General features: G+C 46.4%; 1 protein-coding gene across 6 annotated transcripts; it reads left to right on the top strand.

The window, feature by feature from the left end:
- The first annotated feature begins 1,065 nt into the window (after nucleotides 1–1,065).
- On the top strand, nucleotides 1,066–22,275 carry LOC120848049. Of its 6 annotated transcripts, none has more exons than XM_042287896.1 (5): nucleotides 1,066–1,122; nucleotides 9,571–9,842; nucleotides 10,652–10,703; nucleotides 12,997–13,102; nucleotides 21,858–22,275. In XM_042287896.1, the coding sequence occupies exons 2-5, from the start codon at nucleotides 9,633–9,635 to the stop codon at nucleotides 21,934–21,936; spliced, it is 447 nt and encodes a 148-aa protein (XP_042143830.1). In that variant the 5' UTR covers nucleotides 1,066–1,122; nucleotides 9,571–9,632; the 3' UTR covers nucleotides 21,937–22,275. The 6 variants fall into 6 exon arrangements, 4 of the variants coding, with proteins under 4 accessions (XP_042143830.1, XP_042143829.1, XP_040075903.2 ...); XM_042287895.1 differs by lacking the exon at nucleotides 1,066–1,122 and adding an exon at nucleotides 1,543–1,593; XM_040219969.3 differs by lacking the exon at nucleotides 1,066–1,122 and adding an exon at nucleotides 8,755–8,902 and having other exon boundaries at nucleotides 9,571–9,652.
- The last annotated feature ends 355 nt before the right edge of the window (nucleotides 22,276–22,630 follow it).

The following is a 22,630-nucleotide window of genomic DNA, read 5'->3' as shown; positions in this document are numbered from 1 at the left end:
TTAGATTATTCAAGTAATGCTTTAATTTTTTTTTTCCCATTCAATTGGAGTCTAGTACTGGAGAAAGTCAGCAAGCAGTAAAATATGCCGGCTTCAATATTTTTGACGTCTTTATTTCTTTTGTGACACTAGCTTGCACGGTAAACCACTTCAGCGTGCTTGTCATTTCGCCGAGGGTGATTATACTGTTTAAATAATAACTTAAGAAATACTTTATTTTAAAAGGCTTCCCGTGATCATATTTATGTAGGACTCACAGCGTGAAGTCTAGAATGGGAATGCAATATGCCATTTGTGACATAGTAAAACCAGTACAAAATATGTAGTTTTAACATCTTTCACGCAATATGACCGGGAAAAAATCAACGTACGGATTAATTGATTAGTCTATTTTAAGGATAGCGATTAGTCGGGTTAATTTTCTAATCAAACCACAAACCCACTCAACATTCAATGCTTTATGAAAGCCACGGTTTGTGCGAGATAACAAAAATACGTGGGACCAGCGATTGTATAAAAAACAACACACTAAGATTATGGAAGCTTAATAATAATAATAATAATCGCTTTGCTGAATTTCTACGCATGGCAAACGATACAACACAACCTTTAGTAAGAAGAAACGGCAACAAAAACATAAAGAATTTAATAAGGAATATCAAGCTCAGCCGGAAACGGGCTTGCGTCGTCGAGGTCCATGCTTCTGAGCGTGCGCCCGTAGCAGACGACGCACGGCGGTATCCCCGCTTTCGCGCGTTTCCAATTTCGGCCGCACAGTGGCGGCACGGTTCGATCTCGAGGCGAATAGCTCAACATCACAATTTGCATTTTCATTCCAACCATTAAGAACTCAAGAAACAAAATGAAAGTTTTGCACAGGGTTCATGCAAGACATTTGTGCATGGCATTAGGAGATAGATATTTGAATACTCACAGCTCTCCTAGGTTTCTCATATGTTGGGTCAAGCACGCACGTAACATTTGTTTATTTTAATAATTGCAGGAACGCTGTTTTGTGAAACTCTCGCAGCTCCTGTCAGGATGCCAGCCAGCCCCTTGGTTGGGGCACCTGACCCGCTGCCAAGTCACAAGAGTCATGGTGATGTAGACGGCCTGCTCTGCGTATGAACTCTTGTCAACGTGTCAATCGAAACCGAAACCATGCCACAATCTTCCCTGGCTAACTAGTTCCATGGGTGCGAAATGCGGACTGCTGCATGCTGGAATTTTATAAAAGTAGTGTATTTTTTTTTAGACGTTTATGTTCTACGTCGAATTTTTGAACGATGGTGTATTCGCCCTTAGCAACACCCCTAGCAACGGTTTGTTGTGAAACACCAGACTTGCGGCTTTCAATCCAATCCAGTGTCGTAGCTGTCTGGCTGTCTTTCGCCGTGCCCGCGGCAATCGACGCTTCGCACCATGCTTCGCATTTCGCGGTCGCAGTTATTTTGTATTGTTCCTGCGTAGTCGTGCGACGTTCTACTCGCACAGTTCATAGGCCTTCTAGTTCCACGTCGTAGACACCAGCTTTACGACACACCCCGACTCCGAGACAAGACTGGCCGAAGGGCGACACTTTCACATCACAAGGTAGGCACCGAAAAACTGGCTCCCCCAGCCATTGGGCCGAAATTCTTTGTCGTGACATCCTGACAGCGTGTGCTGTATGCCGTAAATAGCCGCTGTATTTCGTTGCATCTTGCACAAGGGCGACTTCCACTATAGTGCTCCCATAGGTTTTAAACACGGCGTCAGCTGTTTTGTGGCACAGCCTCCAGATTTTCCAACGATATCGCGCGAACGTCGATTGTCCCGTGGATCAGCGCTTTATCGCGGCGTGAAACAGCAGGTCAGTGGGTCTACTCACGTGTGGCAGAAGGCACATGCTAGCCTCGCTGACCTGCTGTTTCACGCCGTGATAAGGCGCTGATCTACCGGACAATCGACGTTAGCGTGGCTTCCGCAGCACTCAAACCACGCACTTGCCGCGAGAAGAATGTCTTGCGTTTCAATCGCACTCGGTTTCGTGCGAAGCCAAACGAAGCCACGAGCAGCCGCGCTTCGGAGAGCCGGCCTCTTCCGTTCGTGCGACCTTGGTAGCGCTGTCGTCGAGACTTTGGTCAATAGGAGAAGCGGGCAGAGCCAGGGCGTGTACGAGACGCAGATAGAAGGCTTGACACGCCAACCAGAAGCCGCAAATAATCGCCTAGCAGTGTTAGCGCGAAAAATTTTAACCTGTGCCAAAGAGTTTAATAGAGTAACTGTTTATGGCTGAAAATATAGTCTACGTGATGCTTCGATTATGATCGTGCAAAAAGGTGTAAGAATCGAATGTCCCGCTCGAACTCCGTTTTGCTCGGACAGAGTCTGACCGCTCGGACGTGGCTCAGACGCCTGGTTTACAGATCATGTCGACCGTTCTCCTAGATATTGATTTTGTATGACCGTGATAGTACAATCACATGCATCATGTTTTCATTCGCCAAGGGTTAGTCCGACGCACTTATTAATTTTCTTTCTCGCGACCACTGCCAGGGTATTATTTGCGGCTTCTGGCTGGCCACATTCAAATCTGTGAAGACGCCCTGGGACACGCCCAGCCCGCTTTCGGCCAATGGCGCCTCTTCATTTGCTTCCTATACTTTCCAATGAATGGCCAAACTCTTTCTATGTATACACCTTTCCAAAAAACGCTCCTAGGCCACTGCCATGTTGCTGATGCTGATGCGGCTGGTGCGACTCTCGCGCCCTCTATCAGCTAGAAATTTTCTGCCACCCTCTGGGACTGTGAAGACCCGCTCGGCGTGGTTCTCTACCTATGTTTTTGCGGTTTTGCATTCAATGTTTTCTCGCCCCTCTTGAAAGTTTCCACTTAATTTTTTTATGCGTGCTGCGTACCCTTTTTGTGTTATCTTCCACTGTGATAAATAAGGCTGGTAAGTACCTGCCATTCAAGCTTTTCTGCTCGACATTCACGGGAAAGGAAGGAGGTGAAGGACGTCGAACGACCCTCGACGCGATTTTGCAAACATTGTTCTTCCCCCTCCCAGAGATAATCCGCGTAGAATCCTCAGTCGTCTCCAAATATAGCTGTCCGGGTTGGGGTGAGAAACGGGTCAGTCGCGTTTGTTTCTTTGCTTTGGTGCGGTTATGAGAAAAGGTAGCTCTTCCCAAAACGGGCCCCGAGACGAAGTCATCTCTGATTCCGTCCGATCATCAAGATGTGACTGTCGTCGACTGTGACTGTGTTATTTGAGATCTTTCTCAAATAAATTCTTTTCGGATAACGCTGCATCGTGTGGTACGTACGATATATTGTTTGCATGTTACCACTTCCTCAATTGTATGTCCGTGTCCTGTCCATCGGTAAACACGTTATTTGTGAGCATGAAAAATGCATGCCTTTCGGCCCTCTTCTGTTGCAATTTATTTTTGACAGCAAAGCGCTTTGTCGTTTCACATGCGGTGAATCCTGCGGCGCCGTCAAAGCTTATCGTAAGAAATAAACACAAACAACTAGAACTATACATTCCAATCGAACTCGTTCTGTCGCGCGCGTACCCAACAAAAATAGTTTAGTTTTTTTTTTTTTTTTTAAATGTGGGACAATTCTTTCTCAATGTCCTCGGGAAAATACATGTAGCATGAAACACAAAATATAGCGGGAAACGACGATAATTTATACGCCAGCAGTGTTTGAAACTGCGCCTATTGACATCACAGTCCACTCGGTTAGGGTTAGGAGGGACGCTGGTGAGAGTCTAGCCTCAAACTCAGTGACTGGGCTCGAAAACAGTTTGTTGCCCCTGGGGTTGAGTGTTTTTTGGAAAGGTGTATAAGGATGGCTAGTTGGGCTAGTTGGTTTTGCATCATGATGTAAAACACCAAAACAACAGAGACGAAAAAGAAGGGAGAACTGGACAGGACGTGGCGTATTACACCATGGTTTCTACGTATAGCTCTGCCCGCTTGGTCTGGAGGTCGATGACACGAAAACTTTATCACGGGTGACGTCAGAACTGTGCAGTGTGCAACCACGTCCTTTCTTATCTGCTGGCCTGCTTTCTTCAAAGCGACGTGCTCCTGTCTGATCGTAACGGCTGTACATGCCGCTTCGGCAGCCCTGATTCCACAATCTTCGCTCATCACTCTGGACAGCTGCCGAGCTCACGTGCTCTGCGGCACGAGCAGTTCACGCAACTCGCTCGCGCGACTTGTCGAAGTGTTAAAAACAGTTGTGTGCAATTCCGCAACTCCGCCTCGGAGGTTGCGACGGGGAGGGCTGCACATTTGCCTCTACCGGACTCTGAGCCACGGGCATTTGCTTCTTGCGCATCCAACATTGTCATGTGGAAGGAACCCTAAACGTTTCTTCAACTGCTGCCATAGTTCTACGGAAATTTGTGCAGCTGAGTAAACCTACGCATAGACCAATTTTCTTGAAGCGTGGACCAACCACTGGTCTCTATTGTAGTAGGCTGGATTCAAATCGGAAGTCTGTCGGTGGCGCCACCGGCAGCCATTGCTTGGCACCAAGCAATACGTGCCTTGCACGGGACGTCATATGGCTCCATACCATTCCTGTGCCCGTACCCTCTGGAACATACATTTTGGCAGCATCGAATCTGTTCTTCTCCGCAAAGTTCTCCGAGAGGAAGAAATTCATTGGTCCTAAATGTGTGCTCCGGAAGGTACGGGCACTGGAGCATGGTCCGCAGCAATGGTGGCTGATGTGACGTCAATGCAAGTCGTGTATACACGCAAGTCTATGGGAGAAACACACAAAAGAAGGAAATTAAAGCTTCTACACAGTGTTCGAAGGCATGTATTTTACGATGTGCTGCAATAATTTTATTGTGTGTTTGGAGGTTGAATTGCGATTTCTCAAGCATTCGAATGCCCATTAAAATATTGTGCTATAGCACCCATGGCTGATCTGGCAAGCTTGCTCTCGTGGTGGAGTGAACAAATAAACTTGCTGTCAATAATGCCGTCGTGGGGGAGCCCAGAAGTTGCTGAACGTCAACAAAGTTCCATATTGGCAGCGTCTTTCCGGGAGTGAGCGAAATCATAGCAGAGCCTTCAAGCTTGTCACCTGCTAAACCCGACTCATTGAAACCGCCACCGACTCCGAGGTACCTCTAGGTAACTCTCTTCTCAGTGAGCTGCTCTACATTTTTTGCCCAGTAGAGTCACTCTCGACAACAAAACATTTCTATATAACAACCGCGAGGGTTGTCAGATTTAATGTTTGTGCACTAGCTATTTGACAGGCTTCCCGACAGCAGCCAAAAGATTCAGTGACGACAACAGTTTACGAGCGGGGGAACGTCACTTTTCTTTGTCTTTCCCATAGAGTTTTATGCATTAGCCAATGTCAAGTGATGGGCGCTGGTGGCACCACTCCTCCCTATTAAGACGAGCCTCGATCCGTGATCCAGCTTACTACAACAGAGATCAGTGGCACCAACTAGCCCAGGTACTGATGTCGCTGGCTTTCTGGCGCAATATAATAAATAACATGCTGAAAAGAGCAGGGCCATGACATGACGTGGTGAGGCTAGCCTCTGTGATGCAGCTTCTTCGGTAGGTGCATCCCCTCTGACCTCATCGCCCGTCTGTCTATGCTGAAAGAAGCAGTGGTGAATCTCCTTCGTGGGATTGCCAATGGGAGCAGCTTCATCTCCATCTTTGGCAAACTCCACCGGCGAACCAACTCCATTGTGACGTCGGTCAACACGCACGACTGAGTTGAAACTCTATCGGGATTTTTCCCTTAAAGTGTCCCCACTAAGAATCTCAAAACACCGCGGTGAGTATAACAGTAAAAATATTATTTTTAAGTTGGCAAAATGAATAGCATGAGACAAAATTAAAAAAATATATTCCTGAAATCTGGTTGCATGAATTAGTACCTAATGTACTGAAATAATGAATACTGTCACGGGTGGTGACCAAAAGAAAACAGAAAATGAACAAGAAGAAATAAACGTTTAATGTGGCGAACTTGTGCCAAAAATAAAAGGGTACAAAAGAAAACAGCAGAGCGTCGCGGGCGTCGATATCGGCGAAACCGAAGGATCGAGCGCAGAGGCGAGACTGACTCGACAAGGTCGCGAGCGGCGTCTTATCTAGAGTGAGTCACTATCTCGAAGATTCGGCGGAGAAGGTTCGAGCGTAGCGCGCTCGCGGCGAGAATGTACACGCACTTTCTAGAACAACATAAGCAGGGATAAACGACAGAAGTTAGGTCCGGAGCAAGAATAAACGAGAAAGTACTAGAAGTCCGTGACCCTGCGCGTGGCATTATCCCCCCCTTTAAAAGCGCATCGTCCCGATGCAGCACAAAACAAAAAAACAAAAAAAACAAAAAAACACAAATCCTTAACAAAACGGTAGCAAAATCGCGAGCCACAGTTCACAGTTCTCAGTTCACTCGTCGACAAGAGTAGAAAGTTCTATCGTTCGTAATACGGCTTCTGCCGGACGACGTGCACCACCTCGGGTCGCGGCTGACGTCTTGCAGATGGGCGCGTTCCGAGGTGGTGCACGTCGTCCGGCTGAAGCCGTATTACGAACGATAGAACTTTCTACTCTTGTCGACGAGTGAACTGAGAACTGTGAACTGTGGCTCGCGATTTTGCTACCGTTTTGTTAAGGATTTGTGTTTTTTTGTTTTTTTTTGTTTTTTTGTTTTGTGCTGCATCGGGACGATGCGCTTTTAAAGGGGGGGATAATGCCGCGCGCAGGGTCACGGACTTCTAGTACTTTCTCGTTTATTCTTGCTCCGGACCTAACTTCTGTCGTTTATCCCTGCTTATGTTGTTCTAGAAAGTGCGTGTACATTCTCGCCGCGAGCGCGCTACGCTCGAACCTTCTCCGCCGAATCTTCGAGATAGTGACTCACTCTAGATAAGACGCCGCTCGCGACCTTGTCGAGTCAGTCTCGCCTCTGCGCTCGATCCTGCGGTTTCGCCGATATCGACGCCCGCGACGCTCTGCTGTTTTCTTTTGTACCCTTTTATTTTTGGCACCAGTTCACCACATTAAAAGGGTACAAAAGAAAACAGCAGAGCGTCGCGGGCGTCGATATCGGCGAAACCGCAGGATCGAGCGCAGAGGCGAGACTGACTCGACAAGGTCGCGAGCGGCGTCTTATCTAGAGTGAGTCACTATCTCGAAGATTTGGCGGAGAAGGTTCGAGCGTAGCGCGCTCGCGGCGAGAATGTACACGCACTTTCTAGAACAACATAAGCAGGGATAAACGACAGAAGTTAGGTCCGGAGCAAGAATAAACGAGAAAGTACTAGAAGTCCGTGACCCTGCGCGCGGCATTATCTCCGGGCTGGAAGTGAACGTCCCTACGACGAAGGTTGTAGCGGCCGGCGTCGACGCGTTGCTGGTCTTGAATCATGAGTCGGGCGAGCTGGCGGACTTCTTCGGCGCGTTGAGCAACCGCCTGGGCGTCGTCGCTCTCGTTGTCAGATGGCTCATGGGGCAGCATGGCGTCCAGCATGGTCGTTACCTTCCGACCATGCGTTCTTCTTGTTCATTTTCTGTTTTCTTTTGGTCACCACCCGTGACATTTTGGTGGAGGTGCGGGGTAACCGCATGCCCGTGCAGCGCTCCCCCCCCCCCGAGTTCTCGCAGTGCAAGTCCGAACACAAGCCCCCAAGAACCCAACGAAGACCAGACCGAGATCCGACTATGTCGCCGGAACCTTGGCCTACCCCCGGAATCAGGACCCTTGCTACCCAGCACCTCCACCAAAATGTCACGGGTGGTGACCAAAAGAAAACAGAAAATGAACAAGAAGAAATAAACGTTTAATGTGGCGAACTTGTGCCAAAAATAAAAGGGTACAAAAGAAAACAGCAGAGCGTCGCGGGCGTCGATATCGGCGAAACCGCAGGATCGAGCGCAGAGGCGAGACTGACTCGACAAGGTCGCGAGCGGCGTCTTATCTAGAGTGAGTCACTATCTCGAAGATTCGGCGGAGAAGGTTCGAGCGTAGCGCGCTCGCGGCGAGAATGTACACGCACTTTCTAGAACAACATAAGCAGGGATAAACGACAGAAGTTAGGTCCGGAGCAAGAATAAACGAGAAAGTACTAGAAGTCCGTGACCCTGCGCGCGGCAATACAATCAACGTTAACTATAACCCTTTACGTTGCGAAGACAGTTGTGGCCGACAACGCTAAGAAGCGCAAGCTAGGTCGCTACGTCTCGGCACGACAGTTTGCGCTTCTCCTGGACTTTCTCGGTGAAAGTCGAGTTTTCTCGGGGACTGCTACAGAGAGCTTTGTTACCAAGGAGGAGCGAGATACACTATGGGGCGTAATAGTTTGAGAGTTAAATGCCCTTCGGCCATAAAGAATAACTTTCTGGAACTCACGTGCATGCCAGACGTGGGCTTGCGACCTGAGAGTCTCGTGTCCCTAACAGAAGACCGGTGCAAACCTGCCAACTCTTCCGAATTTTTTGTAAAATGTATGAATTGGGACTAATTCTACGATTTTACGAATCTTGCTTCAAATTTTACGAAAAAAAGATACTTTTTTCATTTCTATTTTTTTTAACATTTTTTTCGTAAAACCGTTGCTGGCGGTACCTCACACTGCCACAAGAGGGCGACAGGTGCCGTCCACGGCAGCGTTGTGGTTTTTACTATCCGTCTATCCGGGGGCCACATATCCAAAATCAATCCAAAGCCCAAAGCCTTTGTTTGTGTGTTTGGCGGCGCATGTTGGTTTGGCGTGTTCAGACGTGGTTGGGCCTCTGTTTCGGCCAGTTTCGAGGCGAGAAGTGCAGCGTCTGTGTTTGTTACACGTGTAATCATAGCATTCCTCTGGTTGCGGTGGCTTCGCGGTGCAATGGCAAATTCCAAACCTAAAAAGAGGTACTTTCAGGTGTTCTTGAAGTCCTACACGTCGGAATTCCAGTGCTTTGTGCCGTCCAAAAAGGAGAGAAGTTTGGATTCTGTAGCACGTGCACGTGTAACGTAAGCGTTTTGCACGGTGACAAGGCTGACATTAAGCCTTGCCACCTTGCGAAACAGCCCCCCCCCCCCCCCCGCAATTGCGTGAGTTTTACGAATTTTAATGTCCACAGGTTGGCAGGTATGCCGGTGGAGGCGCGAGTGATGGGCCGTCCCTAAACGCGGAGCAAGAAAAATTATTATTTTTTGTGGGGACGGATTTCTCTCGAGGGGGCGGGCGTGCGCCCCCGACAGTGGACGCGCCGCTGTGGGACTTCACGGCTGCAGCAGCAGCTTCGATAAGTACCGTGAATCTCTTGGATCATGAGCAGACACCATGTTGCTTTTTACCTTATTGAACACTAATGTACAAAACAATGTGGTGCGAATGTATTGCCTCGTGGTGTTTTCCACGAAAGCTTGGATATCGGGGCTGCAGCACATTTCTAGACCCACTCGGAGACAATAAATCCGTGACATTCGAAAAAAAAAATAATATTGAGTTTAGGGTGCACACTATTAGACACAGGTATAACTAGAAGGGCTGTATAGCGTTGTGGCGTGTTACATAGTTGAATTATATTATGCAGGGGTCTGTGGCTGAAGGCGACATGGCAAAGGGAGGAGAGGAGGAACGTCCTGCGCAAGTGGCATGCCCCCTACCACCGAATGGTACGAACGGTCTGGAGTTGATACGGCACGGGATCTGCTGTCCATTCGGCAGGACCAGCTGGCTGTCCAGCGAGAACTGCTGGCCACACAGCAGGGTCTGCTGGCCACCCAGCAGCAGCAGCTGGCAGTTCAGCAGGAAATGCTGCTCGTGCAGAGAGAGGCAGTCGATGCACTCCGTCGACTTGCAAGCGTAGGTGTTAAGAGAACTGTAGTGTAGTGCACTCCCAATTATTGTTAGGCTGATTTTGGTCAACCCTACTTTAGCCAGTTAAGTTAGAAGGCAGTGTTCTTAGACTCAAACTGAAACCAGATATGATTTGTATGTGTATTTGAAGTGTCCAACAGCGAAGGCTTTATTTTGTTTATTTCAATGAAACCTTCCAGTGCCATAATGCTAATGAAAATTGGCAAGCCTTGAGACAAAATTTTTTCAACTTATTGAAAATTACCATACTGTGCTCGACAATCCGAACTACTACGTCTAAACCGTGGTTCAATAATCCACTTCATCGTTTATCTCATAAAAAGAAAAGATGTTTCAGGAGCGCTAAAAAAGGAAATACTTGGCCTAAGCTTGCCACTTGCTCTTCCGAATAAAAAACTATGTTAAAGGGGTGTTAGCACACATTCTTTCTGATAACTCTAAGCAGACATTTTTTCTGCAAACTCTACCTAATATGTTAATAAACAACCCTCGCAAATTTTGGAGATTTGTACTCTGAAATTAATCTAGTGAATAGCTCTTGTAATAACATATTGAATAGTGAATGTGTGAATATTTAAATAGTGCGTTTTCTGATGCTTTCACTATTTCTACACCCATTACTGGAATTTCTCCTGTTATAGAGAATGATTTTCCAATGGATTCAATTGTTATAAACATTCAGGGTGTTTTCAGCGGTATAGAAACCCTCAAAATATCTCCATCATGTGGCATAGAGGAAATCATTACGAAGGCTCTCACTAACACTAAATTTTCATCCGGTCTTTACCTCAAAGATATTTGAGCAGTCCGTGGACACAGGGGTGTTGCCCTCTGACCGGAAAATTAGTAAGTAGGCCAATATCACTCACCTGCCTCTACAAGATCCTCGAGCATGTCATTTACAGGCACCTGATTAACTTCCTGGATTCCTGCAATTTCTTCACCAATGTGCAGCATGGCCTCTGGAAACGCCTTTCTATTGGGACCCAACTACTTATTATAACTAACGATTTGTTTAAAAATCTTGACACCGGCTTTCCTACTGACGCTGTTTTGCTTAATTTCGCCAAAGTTTTTGCTAAAGTCCCGGACAATCGCATTCTTCTTAAACTTTCTTTCCTAAAACTAGATCCTCATGTTCCTAAGTGGATTGAATCATTCCTTATTCATCGCTCTCAATTCGTTTTCACTAACAGCACATCCTCCTCTTTCTCTCCCGTTTCTTCCGGTGTTCCACAGGAAATTGTGCTTGGGCCTTTGCTCTTTTTAATCTACATTAATGATCTCCCTCTTCACATCTCATCCTCTGTTCATCTTTTCACTGATGACCTGTGCTGTTTATAGACTAATAAAAAACCCATATGACCATGTTGCACTCCAGAACGGCATTTAAGGGGAGACACTGCTCTTTGAAGCAAAATTTTACTAAGAAAACACATTTTTAAAAATGTGTTTTTTGAAGTTTGGCAAGCACTTATCATCTTGTCCTGAAGGATTTTCGACATATTGAATGAGGGCTACAAATATATTAAATAGGCTGTCAGGCTTTTTGTGGGTGCCTTTTAGGCATCCGGCAAAAAATGATTTTGAAACTGGAAGGTTCAAAAGTGTCATAAGTAATTTATAAATCATCCTAGAGCTTTCATTTATACCTTATTGGATTGCACATACCTCTCAGTTCACTGATCTATGTTTATTTTCTGAGCTCAGTATTTTAATTTGCGTTAATCCTTTCCATAATCATTGCAAATTAAATTTTTAATATTAATAAATCTAATTAGGTTACCTCAAAACAAAGTACATATTTGTAGTCCGATTGTAATGCCAAATAAGCCATGTAAATTTCATTTTATTTGAATCGCAAGTTATATAAAAAAGCTCTTGAAGCAGTGTGTCACACATGGCAGATGTGTCTCAACATTAGCAAATGCACACACCTTTGCTTTACACATTCTTGCTTCCAGCCCTTAAACTCGTTAACATTCAATGGCACTACCATTCTGACTGCTACACAGTAAAAATATCTAGGCGTTCGTTTAACCAATATATCCAGGAATGTTCATGTCGACGAGACAATATCATCCTCAAACCGCTCACTCGGTTTTGTTTGTCGCAATTTCAACTCTGCCTTTTCTATCCTTAAACGTCTCCTTTACGCCATGCTTGTTCGCCCTAAACTAGAGTATGCTTCAGCTATCTGGCACCCACATCAGTCTTTTTTTAACTAACGCAAATCGAATCTGTCCAGAATCGTGCTGCTCGATTTATTTTTTCTAATTAGTCTCGCTTTTCTTGTGTCACTGCAATGAAATGTCAATTAGCTCTTCCTGATCTTTCCGTTCGTCGCAGAATTTCCCGTCTTTGCCTTTCCATAAAATGTACTATTCGGAACCATTACGACAGTCTCTCCTCAGCCAGCCCAGCTATATCTCTGCAAGACTCGATCATTCGTGCAAGATTACCCTTCCCAAGACCATTTCAACATTCCCTTCTACCAGAAGCTATTGTAGACTGGAATGGCCTTCCAGATGATATTGTCACCATCACCGATAACGCTAAAATCAGAACTGTACTAACCATGCACTCCCCTCTGTAATGCCCTTCGGGGCCTTGAGGGTAATTCTAAGTAACTAAAGAAACAAATAAATAATATTCCGCCACCAGCGTGTGTTCGTGTAATTATAGGAAACTGGCCTCGTTACTGAAGGACTTGTCACGCGGCAACTCTGCCGTCAGTGTAACTAAAATGCATCATTCGCAAGCGCAGGCAAGGACGCCACCAAGGCAGCTCCAAAGGGGAAAGAGAACAGAGTAAGGGTGCATTTACTCGCCCCACATACGCCTTTGATCAGACTTCTCGACTTCTTTCGTTAACACAGCCATTCTCTTTTCTTCTGTGCTTTAGGAGCACCTAAAATGCCAGTAACTCGTTGTCTACGAGTAATCTAATAAGGTGAATGGTGAAAACTGCTCTGCAACATGACTGCACAGAGCTTACCAAGGTGAAAAGTTGTTTGGCAAAAGTTTCGTATTGTATTGCTTGCAACGCGTCTGAAAACCTCTGGCGTGCTTTTAACTTTACTAATGTGTTGCGTAACAGTTTGCATTTTGTGCATAATGCGCTCCCCTTTTCCTGCAGGCTGTAGAGGGACAAGCAGCAGCAAGTGCGCACCAGTCGTCCGCACTGACTTCGCTAGTGCTTCAGCTCGTCGGTGTGCAGAATCTCCATCCGCCAGCCGAATAAAGTGGGTCTCTATGCTCCATTTCATTTTTGGCACGGGTTACACCACCGTTACTTGAACATCTCAGTTGAAAAACTGCCATAGGTGTCCGCTTTGCAGAATTGTTAAAAGCGAGCAGTCGCAGTCCCGCTGTTCTTGCTGCAGCGGCCATTTTGTAAACTGTGGCTAGACCAAACAACATCTGTGCCTCGATGGGCTTCTCAAGCGTGGCACTGCTCCCCATTGTAGCTCGCTGTGGCTCGCGTGTGGTGTCCGCATTTGAAGACCAACTTTCCTTAACTGGTATGTCGTAGTAATCTTAGATTACGCCACAAGCGAACTTGACATGCAGAAAGAATGAATTTTTATCAATGTAGACTGCTTTGTAACATCTTCCAACTATTCATATTTGTTTATTCAAAGTGTTCAATAATGGCCGAAGTGTCTCACTTGGTGCACTTGTTAGTAACAGGAATACAAAGGATTTCCAGCAAGGAAGCCTAAGGAAGCTCGAGCACTTCTTAAAGGACACATGCAAAGGACTAATAAAGTTTTTTTAAACAGCCTGGTTGGGAAAAGGAAGTCATAAAACGAATTCACAAGGAAAATAAAAATTTTAAGAGCTATATTCACGGCGCTATACGAATTTGTAGTTGGCGCCGGCGGGCGCTGCGGAAAAGTGGCTGCTAGTTGTCACGTGACTGGTCGCTATTTGTCACGTGGTGCTTCCGCTCTATCGGAAGCTTCCTATGGTCTCTAAAAGTTAGTTATTCATCTTTATTTCAAGTGCAACAAAACACAAAGATTAATCGGTAACTTTTCGAACCCAAAGAAAGCTCCTGAAAAAGCGGAAGCAGACGTTATAGACCTGTGTGCCGGTCAGATGACGGCGGCAGCGCTGTGGGGTAGACAAACTTGCGCGGCGGTGGCGGTGTGGAGAAATGAGTTGACGGCGGCGCACCACGCTCAGCGTGCAGCGGCGGCGTGACTGTGAGTCGACTTTGAGACGGCGCACAGGTCTATCACATGACTTGCGGCGGCTCCCACGGGCGCAACTACAAAATCATTTTGTGCCGTCAATATAGCTCTATAATTTTTTTTTCTTCGTTCTAATTTTATTTTATAACATTCTTTTTCCATCTGGTCTGTTTACAAAAAAAATGTTTTTTTACTTCGCATGTGTCCTCAAACTTTTAGTACTTTATCGTTAGAAGTTGGAACCGCGTTCCCGCAAGATAAATCGTGATTTGATAGAACTGAAACGTGATCCGATCCGAAACCTTGCCGGCCAGCAGCTTTCACGCGATCGGTAGATCTGTTTGGTGTACTTTAACCTTGCACCTGCTTGTCACTTCGAATACGATAACTTCGTTAATCGTAGTCTGCTGCTTCGATATTCAGTTGCACAATAGGATAAACTCGAAATTTGGTGCCCTGTTCCTCCGCGCAACTCCGCGTCCGTTGCTTACGCACGTCACGTGGTTCGCACATATAAGTACTATGTCGAGCACGTGTGGGTTGTGTGATAAGCAGAGCTGGTTTGCATTTTGAGCAGCTGAAAGCCACTAAGAAAATAATCAGACTTGTACCCGTCACTGAAAAAGTAACCGATGACAGTTACAATCACTTTGCTGTATAAAGTACCCGACTACAATTACAATTACAGCCTCAAAGAAGTAATCGAAAAATTACTCTAAAGTAAGCAATTACTTCCCACGTTACTTTTCATTCAAACTTTTTTTATGATAGCATAATCCGTGGAATCTCGCGCTCAGTTGTTAAAGAAAAAAAAAAGAAAGCCTCGACTGTTTTTGCTTAAAGCGCGAAACACACGTACAACCAAACCGTCCGATCCGACGTCTGACCGCGCAATACGACGGTCGGAGGCAAGGGTTTTCAACGCTCTCCGATGCTGCGGAACCCCCTCGCCCCCCAAGGTCATTCCGGCAGTCCGCACGTCGGATCGGACGGTTTGGTTGTACGTGTGTTTCGCGCTTAAAGCTGAGTGAGTGATGGCACACACCTAATCCCTCACAAGAGGCTAGATAAAGTCATTTTTCATACCCATAAGTAGTCTCCGGTGTAGAAATAAAAATGTACCCACGAAAAAGAAGCATAGTAAAGTGGCCTACTAATCCTCACAGCCTCGTGCTTAATAATTTCGAAAAAAAAAGCCCGTTGCCCGGAGCTGAATAACTCCAACTCCCTCCCCCCCCCCCCCCAAAAAAAAAAAAAAAAAAAAAAAGAAATGAGGAAGATTGTAATGGGGGGTAATTTTGTAATCGATTACAGCAAAAAATTAGTTCAACTAAAAAGATCATTACCCCTTAAAGGAAGTAATCGAAGCGTCACAAAATTGCAGTAAAAATAATCAATTACAAGTAATCTTGTAACACGTTACGTACCTTTTACACTGTTATCCCATCTACCTAGGTCCCTAACCACTCATGTTCATCTGTGCTGCTAAGCGCTATTGAAATTGCTCCCGTGCGTGTCTAAGACACAAGCTGAAGTGCAATGAAAACTGATCTGAGCTGCTCCTAGCCTACTCCAGAAAATAGTTTTAGCTGCTCCCAACCTGCTCCTAAACAGCTGTTTCAGTTGCTCCCGTGGCTGTTCCCAAGGACATTTCGTGAGTTCCACCCCTGCACTAACTACGTCACCGGACCTTGTCAAGTCCATTCAATACTGCGACGGGCTCCGTGATTATAGGTTACAACATGTCGACTTGCCACTCCGTTCTCGTCAAACATTCTATTTCCAAGATCATTCGCGATTATAATGAGGCTGATTATAGATGAATAGATCATGGGTTGACAATCTTTTTTGACCATTACATTTAAATTGTCCTCTTCCATCAGTAGAGGAAACCGGCATTATTTAAAGCTAAAATGAACAGTCTTATAAATATGTTTGTTCCGACAGCCTGAGTATGCACTGATTCAAATAACCCATGGTTCACCAAAATGCTGCTCTTTTTGCATAACAAGAAAAGGCTATTTGCAAAGGCTAAACGTGTTAACACCTCAAGCTTTGGGTGCTTATAACTTTGCCCTTAAAAACTACAATAAAAAGTTGAAATTGGCTAAGTTTTGTTTTTATGACTCGCTGTTTATTTTGAATGGTAACCCAAGGAAGTTTTGGAACATGGTGTCACCAAAAAGCAATAACTCTGCCATCAAACCAAGCCACGACAATGGCGATCCCATACAAGAAAGCGACTGCTCTGCAAATTACGACCCCAGCCAAAATATTACGTCCGTGGGGCGCCGCATTCTCAACTAATGCCGATAATAAAAATGCGACCCGCCGCAAGCCGCTGCTCCTTAGCGGGCGGCAAGCGGTTTGTCGATCGCCAAAGCAACATTGGGCCGTGACGTCAGTATCCTTCTCTTTTTTTCCTCTGGTCCAGGAGTTGCGCGTAGTGCGCTTCTTTGAGCCACTACCACAGCTACTTCGGCTTGCGATTGGCGTGTTTAGCCGTTGCTTTTATCTGTAGCCCGTGTAGCTTCGGTATAGATTTTTGTTTATTTGCTTGTGAGGACTTCAAGACTCGTTTTAGCGAGCAACTCGGTGCGCCCAAGACTAACCAGCTGTTCCTCGAAAGATGCCGAGCGCAACTTGTAGCGCTGTGGGCTGCTCAAACAACCCGCTGTGCAACCCGGAGGTGCTTCTTCACAAGTTTCGAACGGACCGGAAATTGAAGAAAGTGTGGGTGAACGCTGTTCGATGAGTGGACTTTGGACTTCGGCTTTTATGCGCCCGAGGAAAAAAGAACGAAAAAACAGAGGTGTACAGCCCAGCACTCGTGTGTTCGGACGCCGCAGCTCGCGCCGTAGAGCCTCAAAGCTTCGTGTCTGGGACTGACCCGCAGCGCGAAAGTGAGAGGGCCCCCAGTACTGTACGTCACTGGCAGCACAGCGTAGAGCAACGCCGCTCCATCCACAGAGCCCCGATGACAATTTAGGTCTAGCGACGAGTACGGAAGACCACACACACGGCGACAGCCGCAGAGTACGGCACCGAACGAGTTCACTTGTTTTCCAGTCGCTAGCTTTTGGGTATACAAGCGACGAGTACGGCATAGCGCACGCATGGCGGCGGCCGCCGAGTACGGAATCGTACGAGTTCACGGGTTTTCAAGTCGCTAGCTTTTGGGTATATGCACTAGTCCTTGCTACATATGCTGGATAACTACCACGTATACAGAATTAAAACAAAATCAGCTTACCTCCTATCTTTAGACGGCTAGCGCAACAGAGGTAGGTGCCGCTCGGCGTGCGTGCTCGTTGAACGAGAACGATCCTGACGTCACGTTCACATAGCGGTTGATTTCGAGCGTTGCCGGAGCCTCGAGCGGCTAGTTTCGGGTTTGTTGGCCGCGCCCCAAACAAAACTTTGAGGGGTCCATATCTGTAGAACTACGCACAATAACGAGAAAAAAATTGCACCTTGCAGTTCAGGGACGCTGACTGGACTAAAAACAGTCATAATCCCAAAACCGAAAGTATGGACCGGAGTTGCCCTTTAACGTTTGCTCGGCTGAAGTGGAAAAGGGTGGGAGGAGCTTCCACTTCGTTCTTGACCTGTCACCGACTCTAGGTGCATCTTTTTAGCCACACCTGCACTGGTGAAGAAAATTGTAGGGCAATGTATTTACGGTTCTATCTCGATACACATGCCAGAAGTACACCACCTTGCACTTTCTTACACATGCCAGAAGTACACCACATTGCACTTTTTCACACCGGTGCAGGTAGTGCAACTAAAAAAATGCACCCACTCAAAAAAAAAAAAATTTGTATCGGCCCACCAAAGCTCTGCCAAAACCTCTTTGAACACAGTGTTTTATCAGCCAAATTTTATGAAAATGTGTACCAAAAGAAACCCTGACAGAGACATTTACGAGAGCAAACAAGTGGACTACATTGACTGCTTAGGCTTATAAAGAGAAACAAAAAAAGTAAAAAAGGAAGAAAAAAATATCTGCATTACGATTTAAGAGCATGTCATTGCAACGAACTGGTGAGCATAGAATGTGTGAAGTTCTGCGTGCACATGATGTATGTGGATGCAAAAACATGCCTTCACCCCAACCCAATAAGCGATTTCCCACATCAGAAGCCGCCTCGGTGGCTCTGAGGCGAGAGCACCGGCCTACAGGTCCTCAGGTGGCGGGTTCGAATCCCGACCGAGGTGCCCGCAATATGACGGAGGCTTATTGCAGAGAAGGCACTGTGTAACCGAGCTCCGCAGGTGGTCCAAATTAATCCTCAGTCCTCCGCTGGGGTGTGCCAGATGCCCGTCATAGGTGCCAGATGCCCGTCATAGGTTTGGCACGTAAAACCCCCAAATTTGACTTTCCCGCATCAGAGCTAAAATTTGTGCAGCCACCCACATTACATGGATGTAGAACTGTACACCTTCTGTGCTTCCCAGTCTTTGATGAGATATGATTAAGCTTGCACAGCGCGACTCCAGTGAGCTGAATGATTACGGCAAGCATGCCAACACCGCAGAGCATGACAAGCTCGATGAGAGAGGGCGTCCACCTTCCTGACTTTCCGACGCTGCATTGCTAGTGTTCTTTCTTTGAGGCTCCTAGTGCCAGTGTCGCTGTTGGTGTCGCTACTGTCATCATTGTACCCGCAGTCAGACTCTTCCTACACAAAGGAGCCTGGGGCAGACTCCGGAACGGAGCTGTGTAAGCAAACATTGTGCAGAATAGCACATCCTGTTGCTAAATTACGTGCTCTTTCTGGGTCGTAGTGCAGAGCGTGGTACTTCTGCAGGCACCGGAACTGGTTTTTCAGTTTACCAATGCATTGCTCAACAACAGCGTGTTGAGCGGTGTTGGCCGAGGCCAGACTCGACAAGACGCACCGCTCAACACGCTGTTGTTGAGCGCTGCCTCTTGCTGGGGTTGCCAGAAATAGGGGTGAGTAGCCAGGGCTCCAGAGGTAGCATCTGTCACCTGCAGACAAAAATGGAACCGTATTTGCCATGAATGTTCTCGCATAACATTTCCAGGAGTTGTCTGAAAGTGCACTTGTACTAAAATGGGGCTACTGGTATGGTTTTATGACTTTCGAGAGAACCTGCTGATTGAAAGTCAAACTGGCAGGAAAAAACGTTATGTCGGTAATTTAATTGGCTTGCTCAACCATGTAAATAATGTCTTGCAAACCTGCATCGCCCATTGTTGTTTACCTCAATCTTGGGTAGAGGCTACAAGGAACAGCCACCAGATCTTTTGTTTCGTAAGTATATCTGACCTAGCAATGTCAGTTGTGCTGCTCTGACCATTGGCCACTGAGATTGGTCGTTTAAAGTTATCTAGAAGCACCATTTTTTCCTGCTACACAAAGACATTTGAGCTATCAAACATTTTCATCCCTGAACCAGTGCTGGTAGCTTGTAATCGGAGACTTGGGTGGGCAGATTACGTACTACGAGATGAACACTTGATGGGTCCAGTGACAGCGTTACAAATATTACAGTTATACCCAGGTTCTACATTTAAAATAAAAGATACGTCGAATAAGAGTACATTCATTAGTGGGAAGAATGGTACAGATCTTGGGGCTTTAACGGAGACAGAATAATCTCATTGGCTCGGGCCAGTCTCTCTCGGGCCACAATTATTTGGCTCCTGGGTTAGCATGCTATGAATTTTGGTGTAAGTAGGAAATAGCCTAATGCAGGACGCCAACCAACTGCTCTTCGCTGCAAAACCAAACTGTCGGCGCATGTCAACCGAAGCACGTTTTTGGGGCTGAGAAACGTAAGCGGAGATGATCGAGCAAGAAGAAAAGTATGCCAGTCATTCCAAAGTATCATGCCTGGTCTGTGAGCATCATGGGAGAGGTACGATTACAAGAACCAGAGGCACCTTGTCTCCGGCTTAGCGAGAGACCTAACGGCCATCGACTCATCTGTCTCCCGGACCTGGTTTCCTGTGTGAATCTTTACGTTTGGCCCTGCGTTTCGGGGTTAAAGGCCGACGACCAGACTCGAGATTCTGCAAGGCAGAATTTCCTCCTCACCATGGGAGAGGAGGAAGCGAGGGAATAGTGGAAAGCGCAAACTGGTCGTCGGTTTTTAAGGAGCAGACGTATGCAATCCTGGAAGTAACAAACAGCCTGTCGTGGGAAAACCAAGGTTCGGCACGTAGGGGCAAAAAAGCCTGCACACGAAATATAGGCAGCATGCCCGGCTGCCTCCTTGATACCGAAGCAAGCCCTTAAACAATCAGCAAAAGCAGAGCTCTGTGTCATAAGTGTGCCGGGACTCCTCCAACTAGACCCTGAACCCGGAAAACGCGACACTTGGTCTCCAAAAACTGAGAAAAAACAGGGTGACCAGATTCTGACAAAGACTGTATTTCGACTGACTAAAACAGGTTATCTACAATCAAACAGCAAAACGTGTGAAGGGGGAAATGGTGAAAACTAAGAGCTGAAGTGGAGAGGAGCAACGTCCTTTCCACAACGGGTTGTTTCGTGCGTGCCCGTTTTCTCTTCGCTGGGGCCGCGCCACTACGGGAAGGGACTGGGGAATGTCTCCTATATTTCTAAAACTTGTCGCGCAACCCGTTGCAAAATGGCCGAGTGGCTTCCCCGACGGAATGTATCCTGAATGGTCGCATGATCTGACCTAGAGACCCGTTAAAATAATTTTTGATAGGGGCTGTAGTTTCACGAAAAGGATTGGGACAGACCTCACAGGTCTCTCAAAAAGCTATGATGGGTCTCTTACACCCCTCAGGAATTGTTAAAGGGTACTCAGGCCCCTTAGAGAACTTTGACGGTCATCTAAACTATACTCACCGTCCACGATCAAGCCCTTGCAGCATGCTAGATGAGCGCTTAGTTTCGAGGCCTTCAAAAACAAATCTCCCTTCCACCCCTCCGAGGGAAAGCAAGGTTCAACCTGTCGTGCTTCCTCCAGCAGCTGTCGATGCTCACACATCGTGGACATGGCAGGGTTAGAGATACTGTGCTTACGTTCATACTTCTTAGGCCATGCCCGTTGGCGCTGCTTCGGTTTAAAATGGTCAGTTTGGTCTACAGGGGAGATGCGAGGCACGGCACCACGAACGAGCTCCCATTTTCCTCTCGCTATTGTCCTTGCCTATTTTTTGTTTGTACACTGTCGGAACGTGCGCACTGTTAATGTGGAGACTGCACATGGTAATTTGCCGAGAAAGACTGGCGTGTGAGCAGTATCGCGAGGTCCCAAGGTGGTTTTTTCTGGATGTCTGCTGGTGGCTTAAATAAGTGATGTTTTTCTTTCTTGCTTTTGTAACAGTGTTGTTAGAGAATTTAGTATATTTTACCCCTCCATTCAATCGAAATTGTCACCGATGGTAAGGATGCAGATTTGTGGTAATGAACTGTCCTCTCATGTTAATATCTTTTCAGATATATCAGTGTTTAGAAGGGAGCTAATTTTTTATCTTTTCAATTCCTGATTGCATGTTAGTCTTTTCTTTTTTACAAATGGGGTACATTGTGTTAAGTCATGTACTACCATTTTATGTGCCACCACACATGACCTAGTGGTCGTTCTGGGGCATGATTCAAATAAAGCATTATTATTATTATTGTAAGGTATGCCAAAATGGTGCAACATCCAGAAAATTTACGTACAGTAGGCTGTGTCTTCATTTACATTTTAGCAGCACTTGTCATCTTAAGGTAGGATATTCTGGCATATGAAATGTGATTGTGTTAATGATACAAGCTCACGAGCATATTTTGTCTGGTGCATCCCGCAGAACTTGGCTTGATTCGAGCGGCAGCGTGTTCGCTGAACGGCATCTGCTGTCTCTGCAGTCTAGATCAGGAATGAGGTAAGACTGCAACGGAAGCGGCTACGTAGATGTCTGCAAGGTGAGTGATGCATGCAGCCATTTCTTTGTTTGATATTGCGTTTCAAGAGAAGATGAAGCTGCGGCATTGTCTAAAGGTCCTGGTTTCTGCTTCCGCCTGGTCAACATTGCTGCCCCATGAATCGTGTCTCATCGACTCTTATACTTTTTGCGAGCTGACGTTTGGGCTTGTTGCTTTGGATAGAATGCTATGGTGGGCTTGGCCTGGAGCCAGCTGAATGTCTTTGTCCATGAAGCCATAAACGAGGACATAATAATAATTTATTGCATATGAACAAAGCGAGGTTGAAGTCAGACCTGCCTAAGCCACATTGGGCTTGACTGGCAGCGTCTTGGATGCTTGACATGGATGCTGCTTTCCCATTTCGGGGTCGTGCTGTTTCGCCTTTTGCTCTAAGGGCTTGTTTGTACGTCTGCTTACCTGGTGTGCCCCGTGTGATAATTGCTTAGCGGAGGGAAATCTTTAACGCGGTGAGAATCTGTTTTATTTGTTTCGGCCTCCTCACGCTTCGTTGTTGTGCGGTTGTGTTGCAACCTTCCTTGCATCGTCGGATCCTTTGGTCTCTTCTGGAGACACGCATTTGCATTCTTCTTGGCTAGAAAGGTGTCACCCTGTGTCAATTTGCCTGATATGGCAGTTTGCGCAGTATGTCTCTCCT

The sequence above is a fragment of the Ixodes scapularis genome, unplaced genomic scaffold, assembly GCF_016920785.2.
Source record: "Ixodes scapularis isolate PalLabHiFi unplaced genomic scaffold, ASM1692078v2 ptg000597l_1___fragment_1__unscaffolded, whole genome shotgun sequence".
In the NCBI taxonomy this organism is placed as follows: domain Eukaryota; kingdom Metazoa; phylum Arthropoda; class Arachnida; order Ixodida; family Ixodidae; genus Ixodes; species Ixodes scapularis.
This window is presented reverse-complemented; position numbering and strand designations above follow the sequence as displayed.

Coding starts and splice junctions, on each gene's coding strand:
- LOC120848049 (XM_042287896.1), top strand. CDS start 9,633: ATGCCCCCTACCACCGAATGGTACGAACGGTCTGGAGTTGATACGGCA. Junction 9,843..10,651: donor CACTCCGTCGACTTGCAAGC/GTAGGTGTTAAG, acceptor TTTACCTCAAAG/ATATTTGAGCAGTCCGTGGA. Junction 10,704..12,996: donor GCCCTCTGACCGGAAAATTA/GTAAGTAGGCCA, acceptor CTTTTCCTGCAG/GCTGTAGAGGGACAAGCAGC.